The sequence below is a fragment of the Cannabis sativa genome, chromosome 7 (assembly GCF_029168945.1).
Source record: "Cannabis sativa cultivar Pink pepper isolate KNU-18-1 chromosome 7, ASM2916894v1, whole genome shotgun sequence".
Classification (NCBI taxonomy): domain Eukaryota; kingdom Viridiplantae; phylum Streptophyta; class Magnoliopsida; order Rosales; family Cannabaceae; genus Cannabis; species Cannabis sativa.
Genome location: NC_083607.1, coordinates 7,172,082 through 7,197,425, shown reverse-complemented (window position 1 = coordinate 7,197,425; position 25,344 = coordinate 7,172,082). Strand labels below are relative to the sequence as shown.

General features: G+C 32.6%; 2 protein-coding genes across 2 annotated transcripts; one reads left to right on the top strand and one right to left on the bottom strand.

The window, feature by feature from the left end:
* The first annotated feature begins 3,122 nt into the window (after positions 1-3,122).
* LOC115697465 (protein NRT1/ PTR FAMILY 8.1) lies at positions 3,123-6,986 on the top strand. The gene is made up of 7 exons (XM_030624482.2): positions 3,123-3,247; positions 3,345-3,377; positions 3,489-3,547; positions 4,631-4,786; positions 4,864-5,081; positions 5,250-5,800; positions 5,930-6,986. Exons 4-7 carry the CDS (start codon positions 4,672-4,674, stop codon positions 6,762-6,764), a joined length of 1,719 nt encoding a protein of 572 aa, XP_030480342.1. The 5' UTR covers positions 3,123-3,247; positions 3,345-3,377; positions 3,489-3,547; positions 4,631-4,671; the 3' UTR covers positions 6,765-6,986.
* A 609-nt stretch (positions 6,987-7,595) lies between these two features.
* LOC115697169 (protein NRT1/ PTR FAMILY 8.1-like) lies at positions 7,596-18,965 on the bottom strand. The gene is made up of 5 exons (XM_030624081.2): positions 18,679-18,965; positions 9,776-9,993; positions 9,136-9,689; positions 8,241-8,647; positions 7,596-8,148 (listed from the first exon to the last, which is right to left on the bottom strand). Exons 1-5 carry the CDS (start codon positions 18,932-18,934, stop codon positions 7,733-7,735), a joined length of 1,851 nt encoding a protein of 616 aa, XP_030479941.2. The 5' UTR covers positions 18,935-18,965; the 3' UTR covers positions 7,596-7,732.
* Positions 18,966-25,344: the final 6,379 nt, after the last annotated feature.

Here is a 25,344-nt window from a genome sequence, read left to right as displayed (position 1 = left end):
TACCACTTAGTCATCATTCCATCCATCATCAATCAAATCCTACTCTCTTCCCTCTCTTTTTTCATTTTCTATCAATCAATCCATCATTTCACTCTCTTTTTTTCTTCATTTCTTTTTATTTTTAATTTTATTTCAGTTTTTAATTTTTTATTTTTAATTTTATTTCAGTTTTTAATTTTTTATTTTTAATTTTATTTTCAGTTTTTAATTTTTAATTTTTTTTCCATAACAATTCTTCTTTTCTTTTTATTTTTAATTTTTAATTGTAAAGCTAGTTTCTTATATATTGTTGCTTAGGTCTAGGATTGACTTTTATCAATCAATCCATCATTTCACTCTCTTTTTTCTTCTTTCCTTTTTATTTTTAATTTTATTTCGAGTTTTTAATTAAATCTTTTTAACTTATTAGTTTAACTTTACAACTTCTGAAATACTTTCATGACAAAAGAGAAGACTTTGACTAGGCCATTCAACTGATATAAGCATGTACAAATAAATTCGTACAATTTTAATGTCATTTTCATTCTCGCTGGACTAGCTCAAAGCCACGTCGAAATAATTAGATAACAAAATAAAATAATAAGAAACAATTACCGATGATATTCTATACTTGAAAAGAAAACGATCTAATTCATGCTTATAGTAGTATTGACGTGAGTAGAGTTATAAAATTAATATTAGAAAAGTATTAGGACAAACATGATTAAGATTTATGAGTGAAGGTGGCAAAGCTAATAGATTAGATTAACCTGGTCAGTCCCATTTTTATATCATCAATGGGTAACAATGAGATTTATCATGGATGTTGATGTTCAAAGAGTTTTTCCTGTATTTTAGTTTGTATACAGTTGTTTTGTAGTTTTATTATAGTTTTGCTACTTGCATATGTTATTTCACTATAAAATTCATATGCAACTATTTGCACAAAACTTACTATGTATAACTACTATTTCTTAGTCCCCATCAAATTAAATTCTTGCATAATATATAAACTATCATAAAACGATAATGCAACTATAAGGCAACTATTTGCACTTGCATACAGTTGTTTTGTAGTTTTATTATAGTTTTGCTACTTGCATATGTTATTTCACTATAAAATTAATATGCAACTATTTGCACAAAACTTAATATGTATAACTACTATTTCTTAGTCCCCATCAAATTAAATTCTTGCATAATATATAAACTATCATAAAACGATAATGCAACTATAAGGCAACTATTTGCACTTGCATACAGTTGTTTTGTAGTTTTGTTATAGTTTTGCTACTTGCATATGTTATTTCACTATAAAATTAATATGCAACTATTTGCACAAAACTTACTATGTATAACTACTATTTCTTAGTCCCCATCAAATTAAATTCTTGCATAATATATAAACTATCATAAAACGATAATGCAACTATAAGGCAACCAAAACAAAAAATAAATCAAAATGCAACTGTATATAACGTAGATGTATTATTCATGAGGTTTTTTTTTTTAAATTTTTCACATCATACATTGTTTTAGATTTAGTGGGAGCTCCAGATCTGTTTGTTACAGATCTACATTTCATGAATATAGATTTCGATATTAGGGGGAGTTATTTTGATCGAATAAAATAGAAAACAAATGTGTAATTTCAGTTTCTTCACAGTTTTTCTGATTATTTTTTCGTCATTTTCAGTTTAGATCATTGCAGGTATTCTTTTCCAGTTGATTTTGCCAGAATTAATAGTTGTATTTTTCTCGTTTTGGTTTCATTTTGGTTGTTTTGCGGTTTTGAAACGAGCGCGTATTTTCATCTTCATGGTTCGCTGTCTGTGAAGGCTTAGTGCATGTGGTATTTTTGTAAATATTTGTATGTGGACTGTATAAATGTTTAATGGGCCGGCCCAAAGTATTTTTGTAATTTTTTTTCCTTTTTTGTATTTTTTTGTTTTTTTCCCTTAATTGATTAATTTCAATTTTATATTTCTTTTTTTAAAAAAAAAAATCACATGCCAAATTTGTAAATACTTTGAAAGTGACTGTGAGAAAAAATAGGTTTTTTTTTTTATTTTTTTTTATTTTTTGGGTATTGCGTGTATGTATAAGATGATGACATATATAGAAGACAATGTTGTTGGATCCAGCCGTATGTATTGTTATATGGTAACTATTTACTATTATTAATACAAGAGAAGTGTTAAGGAGATTCTATTTTAAACTTTATTTTGCACTCTCTATATAATTAAATGACAAATGTTAATGTTTTTAAAATGATTTATTTGTACCAACCATATTATTAATATTTTATTATAATTATGCTATGTAAATAAAAATAATACACTAATTATTTATTTATAACCAGAAAAACATTAAAAAAAATTATTTTTGTAAAAAATAATAATGAGTTAAAAAAGTACAAAGTCATTAAAAATATTTAGGGCAGTAGATATATTAACTTGCTTAAAATTAGCTTAGGGTATACCAAATAAAATATGAGTCAAAATAACAATTATTTACCAATTTCAATTCATTCAAATTAGTAATAAAATTATCTAAAAATAAACTGATAAGTTCGATATTTCATCAGCAGTGGTAAAATTTAATGGTAAAATACTTTGTAATTACCCTTCCATTCTATTTGAAGGTAGTTTTTCATTATTGTAAGTGAATGCATGGTTCAAGACTTGTGACAAAAGAATAACTTTAAGAAAATATATAAAATTCGTCATATCATTGTTTTTTATATAGTGAGATATTCAAAATATATATCATCTTTCCTATATGATTTAAAGCATGTATATTATTGTGTAGAAATATGGTTTTGTTTTTTTAATTAATGTTGTTGTAACTTGGGCCAAGGCCACCTTTGTAGTTTTTATTTTCCAAAATATTTATTCACTAGAAAACAATCGACTCTCAAGTTATAGGATTAGTGAAATCTCTATATACTGCATCATAGTCATAATTAACCTTACACAGAAATTTCCTTGTAATCATTATCTTAATCTCAAAAAAAAAAAAATGAACATTTACCCTAGACTTCTGGCAGTGTGAAAGCATATATCAACTCATTATTTAATTTTTATAAGATTATTTTTTAATGTATTTATTTATACATAAATAAATAATTTATTATATGTGTATGGCATAATTATAATAAAATGATAACAATATGGTAAAGTATAAAATACAAATAAGCTAATCTACAAATATAATATTTATAATTCAATTATGGAATGGAGACTGCAAAAGAGATTGTATTCACACTGTAATTCCATAACAAACTTTTTTTTTTTATTTATTTTCATTTCTTTCCTTTCATATTTTCATCTATTTCTACTCTAAAAGTAGGTTTGATTTTTCAGACCCCTTCAACATTGTTTACTGCTAATATCTCGGTTTGTGACTATCTCTTTCTGAATCTTTCTGGATCTTTTTTCATATTTATATTCTCTTACAGTTGCATGTGTGAATCTCAACATCTCTCTCTGTTTTTTTTTTTTTTTCAGGCATGTTTTAACTCTGTTTTGGTGGGTTAGGCTTACAAAATTCTCCCACAGCTTTAAAGGTCAGTTTTTTGAATTGTAAAACATATTTACAGTAATGGGTTCTCTCGTTTTATTCCAAATATTGTTTAAAGATTCCAAATTTTTGCTTTAAGGGGTTTAAAAATGCACTCTTGAACTCAATCTTATCTTTTGTTTTGACTCATATAGTGTAAACAAATGAATATATTGCACTAAAATAATCAAACTCTATGTTTTAAGAATCTTATTCATGGGGCTTTTATATTTTATTTCAACTTTTCTTCCACGACTTGATTTTTGGTTTAAGAAATGAATTCTTTACATTTGATTCTAAAATTTGACTTTCTATCCATTGATTGGTGTTGATGCACATGTACCTTTTTTTTATTGGATTTTTATATTTTCAATTTAGATTTAATAGAAATTATTGAAATATTAAAATCAGGGTGAATGCTTCTAGGTTGTGCCTTGGACAAACAAAAGAATACTTAAAAGGTTTTACTGGCTGAGTCAAACCCATTAATCATGTTAATATTTTATAATCTCCCAAAGAAATTGATGTAATCATATTATTCTCCCGTTCTTGCAGGTTTATATATATATTATATATGAATTTTTTGTGTGTGGTGTTGCTCTTCACTAGTGTAATATTCGTTCTAAAAGTGCAAGAAAAGTCTACTAATGTCATGCTGCCTGAATTATGATAATATTATTAAGAGCATTTAGAGGTTGGCCTTACAAAATTGATTAGCAATATTCTATAATAGTTTGGAGGGTGTTAGATACCACTGGTGTCATATCATTATTGTTATAATTAAGTATTGGGTCAACATAATTTAATATAACAACTTTTATAGAATATCGCTAATCACCTATCCAACTATCATAATTGTGGTATGTTACTATCATGTACTTGTTGAGATATGTATGTTCATATTAGCATTATTTTTCTATTGTGTTCCCACCCTATTCATTTCAACTACCAAAAGCACTAGCAAAAGAAAAGAGCATGATGATGTATGTACCATTCTGTCACTTTCATAATCTTGTCATGATGATGGCATTGCAGCCGTGTGTTGTGTTTTTAATGATTGAATCTCATGAATTGGCATGATTATATGCAGATAACTACTAGGCTAAACAGGGTCCTAGCAGAAAACACAACATGAACAACACCATGGAAGAAGACAATTACACACAAGATGGGACTGTGGATATCAAGAATAAACCAGCTAATAAGAAGACAACCGGGAATTGGAAAGCATGTCGTTTCATTCTTGGTAAGTTTTTTCATGTCTTTTTTGTTACCAGAAAAATGGTTTGGAGTCTTCTGAATGGTTTGATGTTTTTATTGCAGGAAATGAATGCTGTGAAAGGTTGGCATACTATGGATTAGGTACTAATCTTGTGAACTATCTTACCGATCGTCTAAGCCTGGGAAATGCTGCTGCAGCCAACAGTGTGACGAATTGGTCTGGAACATGTTATGTCACACCATTACTGGGTGCCTTCCTTGCTGATGCATACTTGGGAAGGTTTTGGACAATTGCTATATTCTCCATTATTTATGTGTTTGTAAGTTTCTTACCATAGCCATAATCATATCTTAATATCATGATTGGATCAAGTATATGTTTCATCAGTTTCATTCTTGAATTCAAATCCATTCAGCATACATTCTCAAACTCATTATTGAACATATTATATCCATTTAACTGACTTAGTGTTTAATTTTCCCTTCAGGGTGTGACTTTCTTAACATTATCTTCTTCTGTTCCTGGACTAAAGCCATCCTGCAACAGCTCTGGTTGCCACCCTAAAGCATCACAACGTTCTTTTTTCTTCTTCTCATTGTATCTAATTGCGCTTGGTACTGGTGGAATCAAACCTTGTGTCTCATCATTTGGTGCAGACCAATTTGATGAAACTGATGAGATTGAGAGGAAAAAGAAAAGTTCTTTCTTCAATTGGTTTTATTTTTCAATCAATGTCGGAGCACTGATTGCTTCGTCAGTTTTAGTCTGGATTCAAATGAATGTCGGATGGGGTTGGGGATTCGGAGTCCCTGCTGTTGCAATGGCCATTGCAGTTGTGTTTTTCTTCTCAGGTAGTCGACTGTACCGAATTCAAAAACCTGGAGGGAGTCCCCTTACAAGGATTGCTCAGGTGATTTGCGCGTCCTTCAGAAAATTCAATGTTAAAGTTCCCAAAGACAAGTCTCTTCTATATGAAACTGCTGATGAGGAGTGTACTATCCAAGGGAGCCGGAAGCTTGAGCATACGGACAAGTTAAGGTCAGTATAGCATTGAACTCTTCTAAAATCCTTGAAATATCTGATTTTTTATAGAATGTTTGAATGTGTTTTCTTCTGTTTTCTTTAGCATCTAAAGTTTTGGTTTTTCCTATCAATGTAATATTGCAGCTTCTTTGATAAGGCAGCTGTGGAGACTGACACTGATGAAAAAAAGGGCGGATCGGCAAACCCCTGGAGACTTTGCACAGTTACTCAAGTTGAGGAGCTGAAGGCTGTGATTCGTTTGCTTCCTATATGGGCTTCTGGAATTGTCTTTGCTGCTGTCTACAGCCAAATGAGCACCATGTTTGTTTTGCAAGGCAACACAATGGACCAACACATGGGGCCTCACTTTGAAATTCCATCTGCGTCTCTTTCCCTCTTCGACACTCTCAGTGTCCTCTTCTGGGCTCCTGTCTACGACAAGATCATTGTTCCATACGTCAGGAAGTTCACTGGCCGAGAGAGAGGCTTCACCCAGCTACAACGAATGGGAATTGGTCTTGTCATATCCATGATTGCCATGATCACTGCCGGGATTTTGGAAGTCATCCGTCTAGACATTGTTCGCAAGAACAACTACTATGATCTCAAGTACATTCCCATGTCGATTTTCTGGCAAGTCCCACAGTATTTCCTTGTGGGATGTGCTGAAGTTTTCACTTTCATAGGGCAGTTAGAGTTCTTCTATGACCAGGCACCCGACGCAATGAGAAGTATGTGTTCGGCTCTCTCCCTCACAACCGTTGCACTAGGCAATTACTTGAGCACTTTGCTTGTTACTATTGTAACCAATGTTACCACAAGGAACGGGCAACTCGGTTGGATTCCTGATAACTTGAACAGAGGTCACCTTGACTACTTCTACTGGGTTTTGGCCATCCTCAGCTTGGTAAACATCTTTGTATATCTATTGATTGCAAACTGGTATACCTACAAGAAGGCAGTAGGTCCTGCCAAATAAGAATCTAACTAATCTCTCTCTTTGTGTTTAGTTATTTTTTAAAAGGGTTGTTTTCAAGGTCTTGTTATATTCTCATTATTTGTTTGTAAATGTGGTAGTGGTAGAAGATGGCATGTTTACATTTTCATTACAGAGTTAAAGTCCTGGTATTGGATTTAGTGTTTGTATGGAAGGTCAAGAAAGTTGGTGAAGTGCTAAATATGATTTTATTTTTGGGTTGAATCTTTTTGTTAGTAGTTTCCAAGTTGTCTAGCCATTAAAGGTTGAAGAAAACTTTTAATAAACAATATCATATAAAGAACTTTTCAACACCAGAACAAGTGAGAAAATAATAAAATCATGTTTTTAATTTGTATGAAGGATAAATCACTTGTTTTTGGAAATGAATTTTCAGTATTTTTTAAAAAAAGAAAATAGATAACTAATCAAATATCTTTATGTTTTAATTTTTATATATTTAATTTTCTTATATATTTTTTATGGCTAAACCCCCTTAAGTTTACTTTTTTTTGTAAATTTAAGATTTCAGTTAGATATTATAGTCAAGGTTTTATAGTTACATATACACATGTGTATTCAGTTGATATTTAACGGTAATATTTAACTGACGTGTCAAATTTGTAAAGAAAAATAAACTTAAGGGGGTTTTGCTATAAAAAAAAAAATTAAGTGTATAAAAATTAAAACATAAGAAAAATAAGGGAGTTTCGCTGTAAATTGCTCGATAACTAATCAACATGCCAAGTGTTTCTAAATGATTACCAACGAAGTCCAGTGTGTTCTTAGTATGATATTAGTGCCCAATTAAGTTTATAAGTTAAATTTGTGACAAATAAACAAGAGCATACCTATGCTATACTGCATACTTAAAAATGTATTGAACAGTTTATATATATAAAAATATATATAGTAAGGAACTAAATATTGCATAAACTTGCAGAGTATTGAATAACTTTTTAATCAGCTAATTATAGTGGCTTTTTGTAAGTATACCACTTGGCCACCAAAAGAAACACAAGAAAATTAAGCACACTCAACAGAGCCAAAAACCAGAAGAAATAATCAACATGACCATAGTTCAAGTTGTCTGGTATCCATCCAAGCTTCCCATTTCTAGTACTTAAGTCAGTTACTACAGTGACTAGAAAAGTACTCAAATAGCTTCCCAAGGCATTGGTTGTGAGTGCAAGAGCTGAACAAAGACTCCTCATAGTGTCTGGAGCTTGCTCATAGAAGAACTCCAGCTGCCCAATGATGGTAAAAACCTCAGCACAACCTAAAATGAAATACTGAGGAACTTGCCAAAAAATTGACATGGGAATGTGTTTTAGCTCATAGTAATTGTGTTTTTTCACCTCCCTTAGTCTCACAAACTCTAGTGTCCCTGCAGCCACAGATTAAAATTCACCACTCAAAATTTACTTACATTGGAAGAAATATGTAATTTGGGGACAGAATTTTCTACTATTTCCTTACCTGCAACAAACATGGAAAATGTGGAGATCACAAAGCCAATTGCCATTCGTTGTAGCTGAGTGAAGCCATTGTTGTGACCGGTGAATTTTCTGGCGAATGGCACGATTAAACAGTCGTAAACTGGGACCCAAAAGATGACACTTATGGTGTCAAAGAGGGAGAGAGAGGCTGATGAAATTTGGAAGGAGTTGGTCACATGAAGGTCCATGGTGTTTCCTTGTAGAACAACTAAGGTTCCCATTTGGCTATAGGCAGCATAGAAAATTATACTTGTTGCCCATATGGGGAGCAACCTTAGTATGGACTTGAGCTCCTCAACTTGTGTTACAGTGCATAATCTCCATGTGTTCATTGCTGACTCCTTTTTCACATCTGATGCAGTCTCCACTGCTGCCTTGTCAAAAAAACTAACAATAACAGTGTCACTACTAAAGTTCATTTCTTTATAGTTACTAGGCTAATTAGGATTTCCCACCTCCCTCAAACTTTGACATGTACTAAATCAGTTCCCTGAACTTTTAAGGTCGTTAAAAATACCCCATGAACTATTGAGATTGTTGAATTTAAGGACTTTTGTCCAATTTTTGTAAAAAAAAAAAAGTCTAACATGGATGAAAGTTCAGAGAGCATGATTTAGTACATGTCAAAGTTCGAGGGGCATGATTTGGTAGATATCAAAATCTAGGGAGCATGGTTTAGTACATAAACAATCACTGAAATAGTAAAATTGAATTAAATTAGACAAAAGTCCTTAAATCTAACAATCTCAATAGTTCAGGGGGAATTTTTAACGGCCAAAAAAGTTCAGGGGACATAATTTGGTACATGTTAAAGTTTAGGGGGTAAAAATCATAATTGCCTAGTTACTAATTAGAAAAGGTAAAAGAAAAATTACCTCATTTGGTTTGTATGATCAAGTTTTCGGCTACCTTTAACAGCATATTCATCATCCACAGTCTCATACAAAAGAGACTTATCCTTAGGCACTTCAACTCTCACCTTTCTAAATGAAGCCACAATCACTTGGCATATCTTTGTTAATGGACTCCCAATAGGCCTCTGATTTCTATACAGTTTTGTACCTAAAAAGAAGCTCATGACCGCAATAGCCATGGCTGCGGCTGGAATACCGAATCCCCAGCTCCATCCCACATTTGTTTGTATCCAAACAAGCACTGAAGAAGCAACAAGAGCACCAATATTAATTGACATGTAAAACCAGTTAAAGAAAGAGCTTTTCTTCTCCTTTTCAGCCTCATCAGAATCGTCGAATTGGTCGGCCCCATAAGATGAAACACAGGGCTTTATTCCACCTGTTCCTAGAGCTATAAGGTAAAGTCCTACAAAGAAAAATGTGGCTTGTGATCCCTTGGCATGGCATACATTTTGGTCATCACATGATGGTTTTAGTCCTTGAACAGAAGCTGATAATGTCAATAATATCATTCCCTAAAAAAGAAGACACAAAATTAAAGAAACATTTTCAAAGCCAGATAATGATTTGGTAGTAATTGATTCGTAATATTAGTACTTACAAACACATAAATGATTGAGAAAGATGCAATGGTCCAATATCTTCCAAGGTAGGCATCAGCTAAAAATGCCCCAATCAAGGGTGTAACATAACATGTGCCTGACCAGTTTGTCACATTATTAACTGCAGCCACATTTGTCTGATTTAATCGAGATGTTAGATAATTCACTAGATTTGTACTCATCCCATAATAAGCTAATCTCTCACAGCATTCATTCCCTGGAAAAAAAAAATCAGAAGTTCACTTTTTTTTCTAATAAAAATAATAAAAAAAAATGTAAGTAATAGAATTTCTTTTGTTTTACTCAAATTGTTATATAGGGTTTATTTTTGGAAGGAGATTTGAACAATCTAGGAGTGAAACCAGATTATGCTTATGAGTTATGACCAACTATATAAGATTGTTATATACTTGAAAAAATACATATCATTTGTATTTACTTTTTGCAACGTTATAATTAGACTGGACATAAGGATCACTATTATTACTCATACTTCGAGGCTCAATATAAACACGAGGGATTAAGATATTAAATATTGTTTGACTTTCATAAACAAATAAATTAATCATTGTAATCTTATCTCATGTCATTATTCTTAAAATATATAAATATATATATTCGAGCTTAACTTTTTTGAATATTTCGAGCTTAACTTTTGTTGGTTTTCAAATGCCCAATATATTAAATTTTTTAGCTTCGTTCTTTATTAACTGAACTTACTTGACACTTTACTTCAAAAAACCAACGTTTGTTTAGTAAGATTAATGGAACTAATACTGAAACTATAAAGCGTATCTTTCTAATTCTAACTTATGAGGCTGCTTTTAGTTAAAAGATTAATTTTGAGAAGTCTATTATCACTTTTAGTCTGAATGTACAATAGGTGAATCGAGATGGAGTTCCACAATTATTGGAATTGACATCAGTATCTACTCATGACAAGTATTTGGGCTAGTTTACGGTGATTGGTAGAAACAAAAAGTGAGCATTTGAAGGGATTTGTGAGAAGTTTAGGAAGCGTGTTCGAGGGTGGAAGTGGAGTTTTTTTTTTTTTTTTTTCAGCTGGTGGGAGAGAGGTACTTATCAAATCTATTCTTCAAGATATTCTAACTTATATGATGAGTGTCTTTAAGCTCCCAGTAAGAACTTGTAAAAAATTACAGTCTATTGTCAAACAATTCTGGTGGAATTTATATAGTGATCAAAGGAAGATTCCTTAGCTAAAATTGGAAACAATATGTCAGCCTAAGGCGATAGGCGAACTTAGATTTTGGGATTTTTAACTTTTTAATCAAGCTCGTTTGGCTAAACAAGTGTGGAGATTATTTCTATACCCAGAGTCATTGCCTGTCCAAAATTTAAAACACAAATATTTTCTAAATAGCTCTATCCTAGAGGCCACTGAAAAGGATGGTTTGTCTCATATTTGGTCGAGTTTGATCTAGGGAATGAATTCAATTAAATGCGGTCTTCAGAGATTTATTGGAGATGGAATGCAAGTTCGGGCATTCAAGGACCCATGCAAGGGCGGAGCCAGGACTTAAATGTTAGGGGGCCAAATTTTAATTTAGTATCAAATAAAATTTTTGTAGTACATATTTATATTCAATACTAAAATTTAAAATGATTTTTATCTGTCGAAAATTATCTATAATAAAATGTTAACATAAAACAAAAAGTATTCTATTATTCAAATTTCTACTTATAATATCCAAATTGGAAATATTACTACACTTCTACTTAAGGCATACATTAAATTTTAAATGTGGTAAATTTTTTTATAAATAAAAAATTTATATGAATAAAATAATTTTAACATAATCTATCACTTAACTAGAGGAGATCCTAAATCCCAACTTCTACTTTAGTGATGAAAGTTATCAACTTCTATATATATTGTATATGTTTATTTATTATTAATTTTTTTTATTTATATATATACTTTATTTTATAAATATAGAATGGAATTTTGAAATATTTGGGGGGCCATGGCCACCCTTCTCTTGGCTGTGGCTCCGCCCCTAGACCCATGGCTTCCGCGTTCAATGTCTTTTTAGCCAATTATGAGGATGATTAATGATGATTATCGGGTGAGTGAATTTATCCTTTCTTTTGGTGCTTGGGATGTGGTAAAGCTTCAACAGGTTTTTTTTGCCAATGGATGTGAACATAATTCTATCTATTCCATTAGCGAGGAAAGAGGCAGAAGATGGTTGGTATTGGCACTATGAACGAGTCAGGGTTTATAATGTTAAGAGTGGATACTCGTTGACATTGTTATGCAAAGCCTTGCATAGATCTCTCTCAAACACTCAAGATGAACTCACAAGAGCATTAGCCGATTGGCCATTGAACACAAGATAAGTTTCAGTAATATTGAATTGTATTGATTTGAGTGTGTATGAATGTTACAACAACGAATTAGCACTAGTTAGACATTTATATACATGTCTTAGGAATAGCTAGGAGTTAGTTAATAACTAACTTACCTAACATACCGAACTAGAGCCTACTATCTTGACACGTGTACAATAGATAACTAACTAACTAACATTTTACAAATCTCCACCTAGGAACCTAATGTACAGAATCAAAAGATTACACACTTTTAAACAAGAAAATACAGACTTACAATTAACAGAAAATAACAAAAAAAAAAAAACCAGCTTGTTAGGCTGCAATTTGTAGTAAGTCTAAACAGTGCTTGAATTTTGCTATGGGAAGTGGTTTGGTAAGCATATCAGAGGGATTTTCATGCGTTGAAATCTTCTGAAGCTTGATCTTTCCTTCAGCTACAGTGTCTCGAATGAAATGGTATCTCACATCTATGTGTTTGGTCCTCTCATGGAAGACCTGATTCTTGCTTAAATGGAGTGCACTTTGACTGTCACAATGGATGACAACTGTACTCTGTTCAACACCAAGCTCCCTGGTGATTCCCTTGAGCCAAAGTACTTCTTTGACAGCTTCAGTGCAAGCAATATATTCTGCTTCAGTAGTTGATAGAGCAACTACAGTTTGTAGGTTGGCCTTCCAACTGATTGTGCTATTATTTATTCTGAACACAAAACCAGTTTGAGACTTCCTTGAGTCTAAATCTCCTGCATAATCTGAATCTACAAACCCTTCTATTTGAGTATTAGATGTGTTTGGACCATAGATCAAGCCTATATCCATTGTTCCCCTTAAGTATCTTAATATCCACTTCACAGCACACCAATGTTCAGTGCCTGGATTTCCCATGAACCTGCTAACAGCACTCACAGCATGACTGAGGTCTGGTCTGGAGCATACCATTAGATACATTATACTGCCTACCACATTAGAATATGGTATATTTTCCATGTATTTTGTATCTTCATCAGTGCAAGGTGATTGGGAGCTATTTAGTCTAAATTGCATGCCAATAGGGGTGCTTACTGGTTTGCAATCCAGAAAATTGAACTTCCTTAGAATCTTTTCGATATAGCTATGCTGGGATAGCTTTAGGCATCTTTGTTCTCTGTTTCTATCAATCTCAATCCCAAGAATTTTCTTTGCAGCCCCTAGATCCTTCATGTCAAACTCTTTACTCAATAGCTTCTTGATCTTGTCAATTTCATTTCTGTCTTTGCTAGCTACTAACATATCATCAACATATAGCAGCAAGAACACTAATCCTTTTGCCTTTCTCACATAAACACAGCTGTCATAGGCACTTCTTTTGAACCCTATTTTGGTTACAAAATCATCAAACCTTCTATACCATTGTCTAGGTGATTGCTTTAGGCCATATAGGGATCTCTTCAATAGACATACATGATCTTCTTTCCCTTTATCCTCATATCCTTCTGGTTGTCTCATATAAATCTCCTCCTCCAAATCTCCATGTAGAAATGCTGTTTTTACATCTAGTTGCTCAAGTTCTAGGTCATTATAGGCTACAATGCTGAGAAGCAACCTAATAGAGGTGTGTTTCACAACAGGGGAAAATATTTCATGGTAATCAATACCTTCCCTTTGTGTGAAACCCCTAGCCACTAACCTAGCCTTAAACCTAGCTGGTTCAATCCCTGGAATCTCGTCTTTGTGCCTATAAACCCACTTGCAACTCACAGCTTTCCTTCCTGCAGGTAACCTTATAACTATCCAGGTCTTATTTCTTCTGAGGGAGTCCATCTCACTATCCATAGCTTGTCCCCACTAATGCTTGTTCACTGATCTCATAGCTTCTCTGTAGGACCTAGGCTCTTCTCCTTCAGACACATTCAGTGCATAGTAGATGACATCAGCAAAACCAAATCTGGTAGGTGGTTTTATTGCCCTTCTCTTTCTATCTCTTACAAGTTGATAGTCCTCCCTCTCATGGTCTTCATCATCACTCATTCTTTCTTCTGGTTCTTCATCTACTGTTTCTTCTCTTTCTACTTGTTCTGCATCCTCCTTTTTCTGATCTGGCTCCACCTCAAACTGAGATTCACTGTCAATTGTTAATTGATCAGTTGCAGGGTTGCTTTTGAGAGTATCCTTGTACATTCTACTTTCATCAAAGGTTACATCCCTGCTTGTGAAGTACTTTTGGTGATTCCCTTCTTCAATACTCCACAATTTGTAACCTTTTACTCCATCTGGATAGCCAAGAAAAATACATTTTCTTGCTCTTGGTTCTAGTTTATCTTGCCTAATGTGAGCAAAAGCAACACAACCAAAGACTCTCAAGTGATCATAGTTGGCATTCTTCCCTGTCCAAGCTTCTATGGGGGTTTTAAACTGAATTGCAGATGAGGGACATCTGTTTATTAAGTAACAGGCTGTGTTAACAGCCTCTCCCCAAAAATTCTTTGGTAATCCAGCTTGTATTAACATGCATCTTACCCTCTCCAAAATGGTTCTATTCATCCTTTCTGCTAAACCATTTTGTTGAGGGTTCTTAGGAACTGTTTTATGTCTCCTTATGCCAACTTTCCTGCAAAAATCTGAAAATTCATCTGAACAGAACTCCATTCCATTGTCAGTTCTCAAATTGTTAACCTTTCTACCAGTTTGAGTTTCAAGTAGGATTTTCCATTCTTTAAACTTAGTTAGAACATCATTTTTATTTTTCAAAATGTGTATCCAAACATACCTTGAAAAATCATCTATAATGGTAAGGAAATACCTTGCTCCACCTCTGGAAATGGTTCTGGATGGTCCCCATAAGTCTGAGTGTAAGTAATCTAAGATGCCATTGGATGTGTGCTTCCCTGTACCAAATTTGACTTTGGTTGACTTCCCCAACACACATTGATCACAGAAATCTAGATCTTGTAACTTGTTCTTCCCAAAAACACCCTTCTTTTCAAGAATTTTAAGACCTCCATTGCTGATATGCCCCAGTCTCCTATGCCAGATTTCTGTGTTTTTCTTGGCATCACAGGCTGCAACATTTACTTCACTAATCATGGTATTTCCTTGTAATATGTAGATCCCATGGTCTTTGATTCCTTTCATCACCATTCTTGATCCCATAATCACTTTCATTGTTCCACTTTCTATTCGAACAGTATGCCCTTCTTGATCTAACATAGCCACAGAAATTAGATTTCTCTTTAGCTCAGGAACATGCCTTACTTGTTTCAACTCTACAACACCTCCACCATGAAGCTGTAATTTTATCTTTCCCATTCCAGTTATAGGACATGATCTGTTGTCTTCCAGCCTTACAGTCCCACCTTCCAAAGCTTGATATTCACTGAATTGTGATTTATCAGGACATACATGAAATGAACATCCCGAGTCCATCACCCATCCAGTTCTTGAATTTGAGTCTGAGACAACAAGAACTCCAGCACTGTCATATCCCTCACTGTTCTCACCATCAGAAATTAACCCTGCATCACCAGATCTATTCTGATTGTAACTTTTCAGAATTGGACAATCTTTCCTGAGATGAGTAGTCTTGCTGCAGATGAAACATTTCCTTTTGAACTTAGAATTCGATTTTCCTTGATCTTTGTTCTGTCCAGTGTGATCCTTGTTTCCTTTCTTGGAATTCTTTCCTCGAACAAACAAACCATCTCCATCAACTTCATCCTTTAGTTCAGATTTCTTCTTAAGCTCCTTTGACATCAAGGCATTCTGAACTTCTTCGAGAGTCAATGATTCCTTTCCAAACATCATTGTATCCACAAAGTGCTCGTACGATTCAGTGGGCAATGAATTTAGAACTATGATGGCTTGATCCTCATCTTCGATCCTAATTCCAATATTCTCAAGATCAAGAATGATCTTGTTGAATTCGTCCAAGTGATCCTCTACACTTCTCCCTGTTACCATCTTGAATGCATACAATTTCTGCTTCAGAAATAGTCTATTTGCGAGTGACTTGGTCATGTACAGACTTTCCAATTTCTTCCAGACCCCAGAAGCTATTGTCTCCTTCGAAACTTCACGTAACACTTTATCTCCAAGACTTAGAATCAAGGCACTGTGAGCTTTCTCGAACATCTCAGTCTTCTCCTTAGCTGTCATAGAGGTTGGTAAGTCTTTCTCTTCCAGTAAGGCTGCTTGAAGGCCTTGCTGAACTAACATGGCTCTCATCTTCACACGCCATAGGCCAAAATCATTCTTTCCAGAAAACTTCTCAAGATCGTACTTTGCATTCCCCATTTTCTTGGTTGTTCACCGAATTTCTTGAACAAGAATCAAGACAATCCTTTTCGAACTCCCTTCTCCAATGCTCTGATACCACTTGTTATGCAAAGCCTTGCATAGATCTCTCTCAAACACTCAAGATGAACTCACAAGAGCATTAGCCGATTGGCCATTGAACACAAGATAAGTTTCAGTAATATTGAATTGTATTGATTTGAGTGTGTATGAATGTTACAACAACGAATTAGCACTAGTTAGACATTTATATACATGTCTTAGGAATAGCTAGGAGTTAGTTATTAACTAACTTACCCAACATACCGAACTAGAGCCTACTATCTTGACACGTGTACAATAGGTAACTAACTAACTAACATTTCACAGGCATGGTCACTCCAAGTTGATGAGGGAGTTGCAGATTCATCCAAGTTAATTCATTGGTAAAATGGAGTGTGAAATCTTGCTATGCCACCAAAGGTAAAAGTTTTTATTTGGCATATGTTCTATTTGGCGTTACCTGCAGCAACACAACTTATTTCTCGAAAAGTTCAGGTACTTTTTTGTTGTTCACGATGCGGATGAACATGCTCTATTTTTTTGCTCTGGTTTGATTCCAGTTGACATCAGTTGGGGGTATGGTCGGTGCTCCGTCGATGTGTATATGAACTAATGTAGAAAATTCTCTCGTTTCTCTTTAACAGGCTATCCCGTGAGAGTTTTGAATTGATAACTACCATATGGTGGCTTTGGTATGATCGAAACTCAATATTGTTTGGTAATAAGCAGTCAAAATTAGATGTTATTTAAGATTTAGTCCATACCCACATGTCGAAGTTTAAGGAGTATGTTCAGTGGGGTCTTCATTTGAGATTGTGCCTTGCAAACCCAGTTGAAAATTGACCTACTCGATGGATGCCACCTTCTCCTGATTCCTTTGCTGTAGCGACTGATGCTTCGGTGATTTCGGGGAAGGGCTTTGTCGGATTGGGGGGAGTGATTCGGGATGCTGTGGGTGTGGTTTGGTTTGCGTGGTCATCTAGTGTGTTAGGTGATATTTCTGTTAATGTGGCGAAGTTGCTTGCCATTCGTCTGGGCCTGACTCTTGCACATCAATTTTGTTTAAGTATCTCAATTATTAATAGTAGTGATTCTACCATGACAATTAGTTGGATTAATAAGCCTCATATAAATTTTATTTTTCAGTCTATTTTATTAGATATCTATTCTTTATTAGCTGATGTTGGGGTGGTTCTTGTAGTGTTATTCCACGATCGGCGAATGGCGTTGCCCACACACTGGCAACTTCTATTACTAGTTTAGGGGAATTTGTTTGGACGGATGCTTGTCCACGATTTTTGAGTTCTTCTATAATAACAGATTTATCTTAATGAATTATGTCTTTCTTTCAAAGAAAAAAAAACTAATGCTTGTTAATCCTAAGATATATTGGGGCAAAATTAAATTTTGGGGGTCCTATACATATAGTTTAATTAATATTAAAATGTCTAGTGATTTGGTTTAATGGTAAAACTTTTTAAAAGTCTTAAGAATTCAATCCTTCATAGGTACACATTAAATAATTTTTATAAAAAAAATAGAAAAGTAGAGGCTAGAATTTATCTAGCAAGAGTACTCTTTACAACTACAAACAATGTTTGTTACATTTTATTATTATTTAATATTTTATCCACACACTAATAATTTTTTTTTTTTATAATTTTGAAGCTTTGAGCTTTCGGGGACCCCGCGAGAAGCACACCTAGCTTGCCTACTCAAGACCGACCTTGTGTCTCACTACACATATTATTATTATTATTATTATGTAAAAAAAAAAGACAAACAAATTACACCAAACACTTAGTATAAAAAAGTTAAGTAACAAAAGAAGAAAAAGAAAAATTAAACGAACTCTCATCAAAACTTTTTAAGAACGAAACCCAAATGAAAAAAAAAAAAAGAAAAGAAAAGAAAAGAAAAAAGAAAAAGTTAATGCTCTACCAGCTATCTAGGATGATAATAACAAAGTAAAATTCTGAAGCCTTTTGGCTCGGATGGTTATAATTAGGAGGTGATTAAAATTTGTATGTGTGATTTGAGAAATTCATTTTAATTCCTACAATGTAGAAAAGTATAATAATAAAATTCTGAACCTAGCTTTTTTTTTTTTTTTTTTTTTTTGAACATAGTCTGAACCTAGCTTTATATATATAAAATTCTATACTTTCATTTAAAAAAATACAATGTACTTATAGATATATATATATTTATATAATTACATATATATATATACCAAGAATGAATGGACAAGCTTTCCAGGTTCCAGTTTGTTTCTTGAGAGCAGGCCTGTTTTTAAAATCAGTAGTTCCATCCTTTGTATACATATCTTGATCCTCAGCCATATATATATAATTTCTACTAAATAGTAAGACTATATATATATATATATGTATGAACCTCAACTCAAATATAAATTGATAGATATTGCAAGTATTTTGTTGAAATTTTGAACATGTATATTGTATCAGAGAGTGTTTATATATATGCATGGCACTCAATTCAAAATTAAACCACGCCTAGATATCAACGAAACGAAATAATAATAGTAAATGTATTACAATAGTAGGAGAAGAGTAACGTCCAATTACATTATTAATGTGATATTAAATGCATGGGTGAGAAAATCATTTAATAGTGTGATTTTGTTCTTTCAAACAAAAAAAAATTAAATAATAAATAAATAAAATATTGTGATTTGATCTAAAATTTAACTCTTTTGTGCTTTAGGTTTTGGATTTGGGTTTGGCACACTACTTTAGGCGATCTTTTCATTTCAAAAAAATTATAAAACTTGGAAAATAAATGGATGTTGTATTTTATTTAGTGATAATTAAGTTATAAAATTATATATAATTTTAAATTTTAATAATATTTTAATAGTTCATAAAGAATTTTTAACAACCTTAAAAATTCTCAGACATGATTTAATAGTTCGTAAAAAAAAAATATTCTAATTAGCGTAAACAAAATTTATAAAATTTATTGGGAAATTCTTCAATAGACACTCCTTTTACGGGCTCACTAGTGTGTCCAATATCAAAAAATATAATTGGTGACAGCTATTAAATGAAAGATTTTTGTGGTAAGGGTTGTCGTAGAGAATCAAACCTTAGTAAAATTGGGGTGCACCTATACAACCTCTAAATTATTATTTGATTGGCCCATATAACTCTAATGCACAGTAAATAATATTCCTAAAAATAACTATCCCTCTCTCTATTTCGTTCTCTCTTCATCTTCTTCACTCCAAGTCGCCGACGGTTCCTCTCTCCTTCTCCCTCAGTTCTGGCACCCTCTCTCCTTCTCCCTCAGTTCCGGCACCACCGACGACTCCATTTCCCTCAACCCCACAGTCCAGCGGGAGATTTCCTCTCCAACCCTCAGTCCCTCAAATAAAAGTATACATTCAAAGATGGAAATTCAATCTTGAATCAAGATTTCAATAAAGAAAGACCACTGCTGCCATTTGACTCTCTTTTATTCCATGAATCTACTTATAATTAAAACTCTTTGTTTAATAAATTATGGTTGGTGGAACAAAGCATTAAAATATAAATATATATAAATATTTTTGCGGAATCGAATGTATAAGTTCTTACCTTCTTTAATATTATTACTATTATTTTCTTTTTTATGTCTTTTTATTTGTTTTCTTTTTCGGTATTAGGTAGTTAAAGTTATAGGGAAATTCTTTAATAGACACCCATAAAATGGACTCATTAATAGTTCCACTATCATGTAGTATAATTGGTCCACATAGAAAAATTTTAGAAAATTATTGTAGATTGTAGTGTATTGAATTAAAACTGGATTTGAATTAGTCAAAATGGGATATACTGATAGACACTTAATTATTATTATTTAGTTAATTTGGTTAATATAGAAGCATTCATATATACCCTTAATTATTATTTCATTGGTCCACATGGCTAAACATAAAGTATTAAAAAGGATAATTAAAAATGATTAAAATGAAAAAGTAGTTCAGGGAAAACGAGAAGTCATTCTCTTCACCGCCCAGACCGTCTTCTCCGATGAAACACTCTACTCTTTCTTCATTTTCTATGTCTTTCACACTTTATTATTGCAATGTCATAAACTGATCCAACTCCACCCACCACACTTCAACGCTTACGTGATTTTATTAACATTTCTTGAATCCGCCATTGCTGTACTCACTGGTATGTGTTCTTTGAAATATCGACTCTGACCTAGCAGCAGTAAACAAAGGCACAAACTTTAATAACATAATTTGCGTTTTTGTTTTGAGCCGATATTGTTTGCCTACTGCATGCTTTAATACGTTGTACATATATTTCAATGCTGTTTCTAAGAATAATAATAATAATAAAAGAAAAAAACTGTAGGTTTCTTTTCTTTCTTTATGAAAAATTCTGGGTTGCACTAGGGAGATTCCCCTCTGTAAAACCCTCTTTTTCTTTTTCTTTTTCTTTAATATATATGTTATTTGGTTTTGTCTCTTAAAACCCTCTATTGATATTGTTTTCTACCAAGGACAACTGATCTAAGTCACTCTTTAGCTTAAATTCAAATTGTCTTGTACACAGTTTACCTGATTTTATTGTCAATACTAGTATACAGTTGTGCTTGGCTCATTGAATATTATCACTATATGATATGAAAAGGAAAATAGCCTTTATAAACCTAGATATGTTAAAACTTAAATCTGAATGATTTTTAAGGATTACATATGTCTATATTTTTATCTTTTTTAGAAAAATGTATGAACTCTCTTCTGGTCAAAGTTGTTAGGCAAATCTTGTTGGTGAAGAAGAAAAGTAGAGCTTGTTCTTGACTGAATCAGATTTTTTATATAAAAAAAATTATCTATGTCTTAACACTCACAAAAAGAAAATTGTGTTTTGATTTCTCAGTGTCAATTAAAAGAATTAGTTTGGTTGTTTTGAATTATTTTTTCCCCCTTGTTTGCAACATCATGATCTAGTTTCCTTTTACCTATATTATAATGCACTGTTTTTTGGTATTTGGTTGTCAATTCTGCAGTACAGGGAATAATTTGTTTGGATTGGCTCATTTGCTGTAAACTACTTTTGTCTGTCTTAAGTTAACCGCAGCATCACATGTGGTAAACGAGTTAAAATCTGATCTGGAAAGTTAAATCTCATCATTAAGCACATACACTCTCTTTTTTCTCTATCACGCATTATAAAAAAAAGTGTTTTGATTGCAAGAAGATACCTTAGGATATTTTCCTAGCCAACTAGGTTCTGCTGGTTCTAAAATGGTAAACTCGAATCTTGAAAACAATGTATGGGGCAATAGCTTTGTCCACTTACCAATGTAAAAATTCAACATATTGAAGTTAAGTGTGAGGCAAGGAAATACTTTTGGTCCTCAATGTTTACAGAAATTTATATATTGCATATTAAGCCATATAACACTTTGATTTTTTTATTTTTTTTATTTTGGGGAAATTTGTATTTAAACTTGGAATTTAATAAAGTTATGTTCAAGAGAAAAAAAAAATAATCTATATTCCAATAAGAAATTATTTAACTAAATAATGGACATTTTTATGTTAATTCTTCTTTGTTTGTGTTGACTAATAATTTTTTTGGTTGTCGTGTTGTTTTTAAAATTTATTGTTTGGTGTCACAGTTGTGTGTAGGTCGAGATGGATAATAAGAAATTGTTAGATTTGATAAAAGGTTTTTTTGAGCAGAGTCGTGAAGTTGAAGAGTTACGTCAAAAGATGTCACTTATAAGGTCAAAGATGTATTGTGCCTATGATCTTTATCGTTTTCATAAAGATTGTTGCAAGTTTGATGATGTGTTATTGAGAACATCAGTTGCATTATTTGAAGATTCGGTGAACTCGAAATTATGTAGTCATATGGAACCTTCTACGGAAAATGGCGAATTTTTGAAATTGGTAGAAGATATTGTAGGATTTAGCAGTAGTGATCTTGATGTTTCGATTATACCTAATGTGAAAGATGAAAAAATATTGGTAAATAAGGTGGATGAAAATAGTTTGAATGTTAGTTGTGGTAAAAAGTATTGCGTTGGTGATGACAATGTTTAGTTTGAAGACAGTGGGAAGAATAAAGAAGTGTCTTTTGAAAATAAATCATCAATGTTGGATGAATGGAATTGTTTCGAGACGAATGATATGGAGACTATATGGAAGGGGGGTTGTTCAAATCTAAGGTGTTAGTATCAATAAAAGATAAGGAGTCAATATCAAATGAAACGAGATTTGCGTGAGGATATGGATGTTCTGATCCATATGTTAAGGAAGAGAAAGAGTTTGTAGCTATTCATGGTGGTTCTGGATTTGATTTAAACCTATATAATATTATTCAGTTTGAGTTGTCTGCATTGGTAAGTGGGTAATTATTTTTATTTTATTCTTTTTCTTGTATAAATATACATTTTAGTAGTGTGTGTAAATGTGTTAATTTTTTTTTATATATATATATATTAGGATGGCAAAGTAAAATTGGCTTGTGAGAGAAGCGAGGAGCACCGTAAATTTTCAGAAATTTCTGCATTGTATCCAGTAGTTTGTTCGACACCCTGTTTTATTGGAGAGTCCTCATTTTCTTCTTGCAAAGAAGGTGTGACTAAATATATATTTGACAACTCACTGAATTGTAGGTAAGTGATTACGATTATCTCTTATTAAGAATTATGTTTGTAACTTAATTTGTCAACAATAATTGTGTTACTTTAATTATTTTTATATTTTCCTTTTGTAGGGAAGTTTTATATTTGAGTGAAAGATTCGTGGGCCGGAGAGAAGACTTTCTATCACTGAATGCTAATACATTGATCGGGACAAGGGTTCGTTGAATAAATATTGTGGCTCAAAGTATTGCTTCAATTTTTTATTTTATTCTTACCTATTGTTTGATAAATAATTTTGCAGGTGGTGAACATGGTAGTAGATTTATTGTGTGACTATGAGGCTAAGCTAAGAGGGCATTTCATGAAATTTTGGTTTATACCGACGAGTAATTCTGTTAGTGTTAATTTTTGTTTAGTCAATTATAGATAGGAAATGGTTTTAGATTGAGGTTATATAAATCTTTGAATATTATGTCAGAGACCCTATGTTGAAGAAGGTGCAATTAAAGATCCTACTAATCTACGAAGATGGGTTGGGGATATATCAATTTGTGAGAAGGTACTCTTTTGATTTTACCTTTTTTTTCTTGTTATATTTTCCATACCATTTAAGTGAATCAATCTAACATTTAATATTTATTTGTATTGTGTAGATATTTATGCCCCTTTTAGCAATGCGTCATTGGTTATTAGCTATTGTTAGTATTGTTGATGAAAGTGTATATGTTTATGATGACCTCCGTGTGGTGACTCCTGCGTTAGGATTGGAAATTATCAGCGATTTTGTGAGTATTGAATTGGAGAAGTTATAATTCAGCTTATTTGTTTCTTTAATATTTTTTTGATGACTTAACCTGTTTTGCAGCTTGTGATATTGGATTTAGCGTTTCCTAATGCTTTTAGCATACATCTTGGTAGGAGTTTCAAGTTTGAGAAGTTTATTATTATGCAAAAGTCATTTTATAAAAAGCAATGTGTAGATTATGATTGTAGTATATATGTGATACAACTTAAAGTAAATGTTGTGTTGGTGTATGTTCTGTGGAGAGATATGTGCATTTAATTGCGGTCCATATGAGAGTTTTTTCAATTTATTTTGATAATTTAAGGTTTTAGTAGAAAAATATAACTATTGATGTCATGTAGGCAGTGCGGATTGCTTTTGAGTTGATAGAAGCTTCTTTTATATTCGTTAATAGTTGTAGCCTTATTTTTTTTTTTCTTTGTTTTTTCCTTCTTCTTCTTGTCCATACACTAGTGTTGCAACCAAAGTAATACCTTCAACAAGGCAAAAAAATATTTTTTTTTTGTTTAGCATACCACAACAAGTCCATACAAAAGAGAATATAAGGTTGAATTGTTGGGTTTTATGCCCTAAATAAAACTCATTTCAATATAATTAGATTTACTTATTAATATAGATCAGAAATAATATTTAATGTTGCATGGTTCACATGATTTATTTCATGATTATATATATACATAATGTATGAATTCATCTGAAACCCTTTTCACATACTTGATCCTGTTTATTGTGTTGTTAACATATTGGAAAGTAAACATGACTATGTGTTTAAAGTTTCCTAGATTTATCAGACACAGGGTTTTACTGATATGATAATCTACAACAAGAGTTTACGTGCATTTGGAGAAATGCTATGTTCTTTCCAGAGCATTGGTTAAAGTAAAGCTCAACTTGGATGCATGGAGTATGCATCGGAAGGGACCGATATTGAACTTTGACTTAGATTTATTAAACTTACCGTAATATCTATTCAAGTCAATATCGCCTAGTTGATCCTAGATCAAATGATCTTAATCCTGTGATGATTAGGCTCAATCTCAAGAGGCTATTCGTGTTCTTTGATTTGTTAGTTAAGCCTACTTTTGGGTCAGGGTGATACGTACATTTTGGGAACACGGTAGTGCAATTGAGTGGGAGCGCTAACATAAACATGGAATCTATAGCTTCTATCTGGCGAATAGTAAGTAAAGGATGATCTCCTTCGAGCTTGACCAAACGAAAATAAATGGTGGAGATCTCATTTCACATAAGCTGAAATATCATTTATACGGGGTTAAGTGTTTTAAGGATTAAATACATTGTAGGGTGTAACGGTAATCCAATCCCTTTACAGTGTAGATCATTCATATAGAGGATCATTGATCAAATTAAGATTATAACAATGGATAACTAATGATGTGTCTATATGGTGGAACATATAGAGCATTCTATATACTGAGAGTGCAATTCTAAGTTCTATGCGTGGATTCAACGAAGAATTAA

What these genes read in the sequence shown, in the direction of transcription:
- LOC115697465 (XM_030624482.2), top strand. Translation starts at nt 4,672, where the DNA reads ATGAACAACACCATGGAAGAAGACAATTACACACAAGATGGGACTGTG. An exon ending in AGCATGTCGTTTCATTCTTG is followed by an intron (nt 4,787 to 4,863) that starts GTAAGTTTTTTC and finishes TTTTTATTGCAG; the next exon opens with GAAATGAATGCTGTGAAAGG. An exon ending in TCTCCATTATTTATGTGTTT is followed by an intron (nt 5,082 to 5,249) that starts GTAAGTTTCTTA and finishes TTTTCCCTTCAG; the next exon opens with GGTGTGACTTTCTTAACATT.
- LOC115697169 (XM_030624081.2), bottom strand. Translation starts at nt 18,934, where the DNA reads ATGCATATATATAAACACTCTCTGATACAATATACATGTTCAAAATTT. An exon ending in TCTCAATCATTTATGTGTTT is followed by an intron (nt 9,690 to 9,775) that starts GTAAGTACTAAT and finishes CTTCTTTTTTAG; the next exon opens with GGAATGATATTATTGACATT. An exon ending in ATTTTCCATGTTTGTTGCAG is followed by an intron (nt 8,149 to 8,240) that starts GTAAGGAAATAG and finishes CTGTGGCTGCAG; the next exon opens with GGACACTAGAGTTTGTGAGA.